Source organism: Mandrillus leucophaeus, unplaced genomic scaffold, assembly GCF_000951045.1.
Source record: "Mandrillus leucophaeus isolate KB7577 unplaced genomic scaffold, Mleu.le_1.0 Scaffold1615, whole genome shotgun sequence".
Taxonomy (NCBI): Eukaryota; Metazoa; Chordata; class Mammalia; order Primates; family Cercopithecidae; genus Mandrillus; species Mandrillus leucophaeus.
In genome coordinates, this window is record NW_012101605.1 from 11673 (window position 1) to 19832 (window position 8160).

At 36.6% G+C, this 8160-nt stretch overlaps 1 protein-coding gene across 1 annotated transcript in view; it reads left to right on the forward strand.

The window, feature by feature from the left end:
• The first annotated feature begins 3879 nt into the window (after positions 1-3879).
• LOC105536626 (cytochrome P450 2C9-like) overlaps positions 3880-8160 on the forward strand; it is a 67381-nt gene continuing 63100 nt past the window's right edge. The window contains exons 1-4 of the mRNA XM_011976031.1: positions 3880-4047; positions 5883-6045; positions 6205-6354; positions 6697-6776. Of these exons, the coding sequence (XP_011831421.1) occupies positions 3880-4047; positions 5883-6045; positions 6205-6354; positions 6697-6776 (561 nt within the window). The remainder of the gene's footprint in view (positions 4048-5882; positions 6046-6204; positions 6355-6696; positions 6777-8160) is intronic.

Consider the following 8160-nt stretch of genomic DNA (forward strand, 5'->3'; position numbering starts at 1 on the left):
AAAAAACCCAGAACAGCCAATGTTAAGGAGAACAAAGTCAAATGATTAACCTTACCCAATTCAACTTCAAGACTTATTTTGAAGCTACAGTAATCAATAGAGTGTGCCATTGATGAAAAAATAGTCAAATAGATTAATGCAAATGAGTAAAGAACCTGAAATAGATAATCAGAAATACAGTCAAGTGATCTTTGAAAAAAAAGCAAAGGCAATTCAATGGGAAAAAATAGTCTTTTCCACAAAGACTAATGGAGTAACTGGAGAGTCACATACAGAAAAATGAATCTGGAAATAAACCTTACATCTTTAATGAAAGTTAACTTCTAAATATAAAATGCAAAACTATGAAACTCTGATAACCACTATCAAGGGGATCAGATGAAAAGACACAGATTGGGACAAATATTTTCAAAAGATATATCTGATAAAGGACAGCTATATAAAATTTTTAAAAACTCAATGATTAGAAATCAGACACCTTGTTTAAAAAAATGGGCAACTGATCTGAACAGATACCTCACCCAAGAAGACATACAGGTGGCAAATAAAGATATGAAAAGTTCTCATCATTAAATGTCATTAGGGACCTGCAAACTAAAACCCCAATGAGATACTATCACACACTTATACAATGGCTAAAATTCAAAACACTGAAAGAACCAAATGCTGACAAGGATGTGCAGCAATGAGAACTATTAGCCATTGCTGGTGGAAATGCAAAATGGTACAGACACTTCAGGAGACAGTTGGGCAGTGTCTAATAAAACTAAAATATGTTTACTATGTTATCTAGTAGTTGTGCTCCTTGGCATTTGCCAAATGAATTAAAAATATATTTCCACACAAAAATCTGCACATGGATGTTTATAGCAGTTTTATTCTTCATTGTCAAAAATTAGAAATCACCAAGATGTTCTTTAATAGATAAATGAATAAACAACGTGGTAAACCTATACAATGAATGTTATTTAGTGTTAAAAAGAAATGAACTATCAAGACTTGAAAGGACATGGAGAAACTTTATACATATTAGTAAGTTAAATCTTAAAAGGCTACATACTGTATGATTCCAAACACATGACATTCTGGAAAAGGCAAAACTATGCCAACACAGCAAAGATTATTTGTTGCTAGGGCTCACAAGGAAGAGAGGGTGAAGAGGTAGAGCACAGAGCGTTTTAAGGTCAGTAAAGCTGTTTTATATGATACTACAATAGTGGATACATGTCATTATGCTTTAGTCAAATCCCATAGAATGTACAACACAAAGAATGAACCCCATATAACCTATGAGCTTTGGATGATGATGATGTATCAATGTTGGTTCATTGATTGTAACCTATGAGAGTTCTTAATTGTGAGAGAGGCTGTGTATGGATGCAGGGAAAGAGGCATGTGGTAATTATATACTTTCCACTTAGTGTTGCTGGAAACCCCAAACTGTTGTTAAGAAATACATTTTTCTAAAACCTACTCTAACCCACCATTCTAGTCAAGCTGAGGTTTGTGTTACTCAGTAACTGTGGAGGGCTTAATGTTGATACTCCCCTGATCATTCGGACTGAGATGTGAATTCTATGAGATGGGATACAACATGTCACTGAACCTGGAATTGAAAAACTGGGATTCTAAGTCTTATACTGAGGCATTGTGATACTGTCTCATTGAATCAATAATTGCTCATTTCTAAAAAAAAAACAAAGCAAATCCTGTTTAGAATAGTTGATCTCAGAGATCCCTTATGTCTTCAAATTATCTATAATTCTTTCATTCTGTACACTGAAAGGTCTAAGGAGAAGCCTCAGCTCAACAGAAGAGAGGAGGAGCAGAGCTGGGACACCTAGCTCTCAAGGAATGAAATGATTATTCTAAAGAGAGCAACTAAGTTTATTTTACCCAAAATAAGGTAGCATATTTCTGTTAGAGTTCAGGGTTACATGAGTCAGGGACCAAGTTGTTGCTTTTCTTTGCTCTGTATAAAGGGTTCTCCAAGGCCTTTGACTTATCCAAGTACTAAAGGTTATAAAACCAAACTCTTCTGATCCCCAATCTAGTCAATTTGGGCTGTAATTATTAACGAAATTAATGTTTATTTTGAGAATCATTTACTAGACTGAATCATAAAATACTGAACCTTACTACACAATCAGTAAATATCTGTGGACTCAATTGAACTGAATGTTTTGCTTGAAATGAAACCTTCAAGATGCAGGGCTTATGGGTTCTAGTCTCAGCTCTAGCAGCAGCAGACACCATGTTCTTGGCTACAGTACTGAATCTTCAAGGCTCAGCCTCCTCATTCCTGAAATGGGTCAATTTTATTGTAACCAAAGGCAATTGAGAGATTCTCAAGGGACATGAGGTGTGAGAATTCTCTGTAAATTTTTAGAATCCCTGTTAAAGATGACCAGTAAAACATTGTGCAATTGTGTCTTAACATAACTTAATTTTTCTTAATAAGAGAACTGGAAATAACCTCATTAGGGAATTTAGAACAAATATGATGATATCTTTAAAGAAAATGGCTTTGCATAAGTATTGTCATTAGTGATCTAGTAAAGTGTATCTTTCTAGTTGTATTTAGGCCCTCAACTCAAAATGTCAGTTCCCATTAAGGTCTACACATTGAGGTGGTTTTGTGCTATGAGTCCATTTAGTGATTTCCCTACCTCCCACCCTCTATTAGATTCACAGCTGTTGTTCTGTCCATAATTTCCTATGCTTGCTTTGCTTTATTACATTATTTTTGAAAATGAGAGACCAAAAACAAGAGAAAGCAGCCGTGTCTGGAGGTGACCGGGAGGTCAAGAAGCCTTAGTTTCTCAAGCCCTTAGCACCAAATTCTCCGAGATCAGCGGTTCCCTAAGTTACACTGAGTGTTTCACCTCCGCAGTGATGGAGAAGGGAAAACTCTTATTTTTTCTCATGAGCATCCCTGGGGCTGTTTTGCTTAGATAAATAAGGGATTCTATTTAATGTGAATCCTGTTTTATGAACAGAATCAAAGTGGTATATATTCATAATGACTAATGTTTGGAAGTTTGTTATGTTTTAGCAAACAATTTTTTTTTTTTTTCGAATTTGGGTCTTCTGTTCTGAAGGCATCTCTAGATGTAAGAGATAATGCACCATGATGGGCATCAGAAGACCTCAGCTCAAATCCCAGTTCTGCCAGCTATGAGCTGTGTGGCACTAACAGGTGTCCTGTTCTCCCAGGGTCTCCCTTTTCCCATTTGAAAAATAAAAAATAACAATTCCTGGCTTCATGTGTTTTTTCAGGGGGTTTAATGGTAAGGGTGTTTATATCTGCTAAGCTAATTTACTTGATATATGTTTGGTTATTTAAGATATATGAGTTATGTTAGCTATTTCATGTTTAGGCTGCTGTATTTTTAGTAGGCTATATTAAATAGACGATTTCATTTTAAAGGAAAAAGTCTCCTAATCTTTGTATAGCATTGACATACTTTCAAAATATACAAGGCATAGAATACATCAATTTCCCTCAAAATCATAAATTCCCAACTGGTTATTAATCTAAGAATTCAGAATTTTGAGTAATTGTTTTTGCATCAGATTATTTACTTCAGTGCTCTCAATTATGATGGTGCATTGGAACCACTTGGGTTAACTTTTTTTTTTTTAAATTACCAATACCTAGGCTCCAAAGTGGGCACTGGAATGAAGGAGAACAAGACCAAAGGACATTTTATTTTTATCTTTGTCAGGGGGTCAAAGTCCTTTCAGAAGGAGCATATAGTGGACCTAGGTGATTGGTCACTTTATACGTCAAAAAGGCACACACTGAATTAGCACGGAGTGTTATAAAAGGCTTGGAGCGCAAGCTCACGGTTGTCTTAACAAGAAGAGAAGGCTTCAATGGATTCTCTTGTGGTCCTTGTGCTCTGTCTCTCCTGTTTGCTTCTCCTTTCACTCTGGAGACAGAGATCTGGGAGAGGAAAACTCCCTCCTGGCCCCACTCCTCTCCCAGTGATTGGAAATATCCTACAGATAGATATTAAGGACGTCAGCAAATCCTTAACCAATGTAAGTATGCTCCTTCAGTGGCTTGCAAAAGGTAAGTAAATTCACCTGTAGTTTTTGAATAAAATATATCCCTAGAGGTACATTGTTACAAGAGATCATTGTAAAGTAAAATACTTTGAAAGGCTTTTGTTGCCTTTTCTCCATCACTGCAGAGGTGAAACCTCAGCATAACTGAGTCTGTCACGGTTAGAAATAGTGGAATGCAATCATGTATTTTGTGAGTAGAGAAAGATTTAGGTCTTTGCATGTTAGATTCAAAATAACAAAGTGTCAATAGTTTGAAATGTTGTGTTCCTTCTTTATTTCATAGTCATTTGCTATAATTTTTGGCTGAAGGTAAATGGTAAGGAATGTGTTTGTTATTAGAGATTTTATTATGTAGGTCCTCTACTATATTAGCCATATGTTTTATTCAGAATAGCTGTGAAAATTGAACTTTTCTGAAGAAATAATTTATGCCTGTTGTAAAGGAAATAGCTGTGGGTTCAGGACCAGCAAAAGCAGATAAGTAGTAGATAGGAAGTTATAGACTTCCATTATTGGATCAACAAATCAATGTTTTAATGAAACTATAGCTACAATATATAAACCCCAACATGACCTTAGAGTTTAGTAATAGTAGGAAGAGGGGTAGAAGATGTATAAGTATTAGGGTTTTCTTCTCAAGTGAAAGATGGTTTAACAGTGTTAATATGATATGTGAATACCCCTCATTGTGTAATAATTAGCACATACAGAAAGTAAAGGGCTGCGATTAGCATAGTATAGTAAACCTTATAAGCATGCTGGTATGATTAGACCAAGAGAATGAGGTATAGTTATGAAAACTACTACTAGAGTGATGGTAGGGGGCAGGGCAAGGTTGGTAAGGCTAGTTAGGAGTCATCTTGTGGCTATCAGGGGCAGAAGTGTTTGAAGGCCCCATGTTATTAGTATGGTTTGGCTGTGTACTTTGTAGTTTGAGTTCACAAGGCAGAATAGTACAGATGAGGTTAGTCCTTGGGCAATTATTAGGGCAGTTGTGCCTGTAAAACTTCAGGTGGTTTGAATGAGAATCGCCATGATAACAAGTGCCATGTGGCTTATGGAAGAGTAAGTAATGAGTGATTTTAGATCAGTTTGGCACAGACAAATGGAGCTTGTTATGATTACTCCTCATAGGGATAGTATGAGGGAGGAATAAGCTATAAACTCTGTTAGGGGGTTAAGGATTAAGGTGATTCGTATAATCCCATAGCCACCTAATTTTAGGAGTACTGCTGTGGGGACTATTGATCCAGCAATGGGGACCTCTACATGGGCTTTTGGGAGTCCTAGGTGGAGTCCATAGAGAGGTGATTTTACTGTAAATGCTATGATGCATGCTAATCATAAAAGGCTATTAGACCAGGAAATTATTAGTTATTGAAGCTGGATATTTGTGTTAAGGTAGACACAAGAGTGCTGCTGATAAATTTCTCAAGCATGAGTGTTTGAGTAAGTGGAGTTTCAAATTTGGGTCTTCTGTATATTGGCTGTGGGACACTGCAAATGAATTTGTCATTCTCTTAGCTCAGTTTGTTTAAAGCAGAGCAAATAGACCTGCTGAATATGTTGATGTGAGGATTAATTGTAATCTATGTAGCAATTGTCTGATCATTGCCTTGCACATCATAGGCCATCTGAGTGGCAAATATAATAATAATCATCATGTTTATATATATAATTCAGAAATATTTGAGCCTGTATGACTGAATAAAAGCATACAAATACAATGAAAATATGAATCTAAGTCAGGCTTAGTAAATGGATGAAATAGTGACTTTATTTGCTGTTACCTGTATCTCCTTTTCTAGCTCTCAAAAGTCTATGGCCCTGTGTTCACTCTGTATTTTGGCCTGGAACGCATGGTGGTGCTGCATGGATACGAAGCGGTGAAGGAAGCCCTGATTGATCTTGGAGAGGAGTTTTCCGGAAGAGGACATTTTCCATTGGCTGACAGAGCTAACAGAGGATTTGGTAGGTGTGCATGTGCCTATTTCAGCATAAGTCATGGGGATGGGGAGGATGGAAAACAGACTAGCAGAGCTTTTCATGCAGAGCTTGGCCCATCCACGTGGCTGCTTCCTCTTTCTTGCCTGGGATCTCCCTCCTAGTTTCTGTTTGTCTTCCTGTTAGGAATCATTTTCAGCAATGGAAAGAGATGGAAGGAGATCCGGCGTTTCTCCCTCATGACACTGCGGAATTTTGGGATGGGGAAGAGGAGCATTGAGGATCGAGTTCAAGAGGAAGCCCGCTGCCTTGTGGAGGAGTTGAGAAAAACCAAGGGTGGGTGAACCTGCTCTGTATCACTGACCTTACTGGACTGCTCTCCCCTCTACTGACATTCTTGGAAACATTTCAGGGGTGGCCAGATCTTTTATTATGAGTCCTGGTTGTTAGCTCATGTGAAGCAGGGTTTGAGGCTGAGAGCCAAGGGAATTTGCACATATTTGTGCTGTGTGTGTACAGGCATGATTGTGCATACAGTGTGGGTATAAAAGGTCCATTTAATCCTATGTTCTCCTGAACTTTGCTTCTTTGTTTTCAAATAAGAAATCGTGAATATAGGTTTTGAGTTCATTTTTTGTAAGAGTTAAAGAGCAGTATTTTTCCCATTACCTATTCCAGATCACGTCACCAGAGAATACCTGGCAAGTGGACATAGTGGGAATGACCCTATCACACCCCTAGGGAGCATGAACCAAATGGCATGTGCTTTTATTGTGTTTATAATTGGACTGTGTTTATATGGTCAGCCTCACTGACTTGTCTGGGGTTTCTTTTAGGCCCATGCTTGCCGTTCTGGCCAGTAATGACATTCTACAGTTTGTATTGCTTAGGCATATCTTATTGCAGTTCTCATCAATTTTTATTTCTCTGTAAACAGAGCATTATTTAAAAAATAGTGTTACTTCTTGTTACTCTATTGATTTATATATTTTGAGTAAACATATGCTGTAGCATAATTCTGTGAAATACACAAATGTCAATTTATAAAATGATTTATTTACCTACATTTTAATTATTAGTAATAACCCTGTAATCTGTATTCCTTAAGTACAATTTGGCTCCATTTCAGTTTTGGTTATCTTTTTCCAACCATATTTATGAAATTTTGGCTTCGAAACTTATGGTAATTATTATTTTCCACTGCTAACTCTGCTCACCTATGAAGCTTTACAATGAATCGGTTTATCAGCTTGGATACCAAATTATCTTGTTTTTAAATTCTGTTTTCCATATGAAATGAAAGACTGAAAATCAGATTTATCTGTGAATGATACACACACACTCAACAGACTTCCAGCTGTTCAATGCCTTGCTATTCATTCAGAGTACTTTTGATTAAAGTCACTATTTAGGGCTTATGGGTGTGAATTTGGAAGCTGTTTAAATATAAAGTTTAATATTTCAAAATAATAAGAGCTATGCATAACAAACTCATAGCCAATATCATATAGAATGGGCAAAATCTGGAAGAATTTCCTTTGAAAACCAGAGCAAGACAAAGATGCCCTCTTTCACCACTCCTATTCAACATAGTATTGGAAGTTCTGGCCAGGGCAATCAGGTAAGAGAAAGAAATAAACGGTATTGAAATAGGATGAGAGGAAGTCAAATTGTCTCTGTTTACAGATGACATGATTATATATTTAGAAAACCCCATTGTCTCAGCTCCAAAACTGTTTAAGCTGATAAGCAACTTTAGCGAAGTCTCAGGAAAAAAAATTCTATGTGCAAAAATCACAAGCATTCCTATACACCAATAATAGATAAGCAGAGAGCCAAATCATTAGTGAACTCCCATTCACCATTGCTACAAAGAGAATAAAATGCCCTGAAATACAACTTAAAAGGGATGTGAAAGAGACCTCTTCAAGGAGAACTACAAACCACTGCTCAGGGAATTAAGAGATGATACAATCAAATGGAAAAACATTCCATGCTCATGAATAGTAAGAATAAATATCGTGAAAATGACCATACTGCCAAAAGTAGTTTATAGATTTAATGCTATTCCCATCAAGCTGCCATTGATTTTCTTCACAGAACTAGAAAAAACTACTTTAAATTTCATGCGGAACCAAAAAA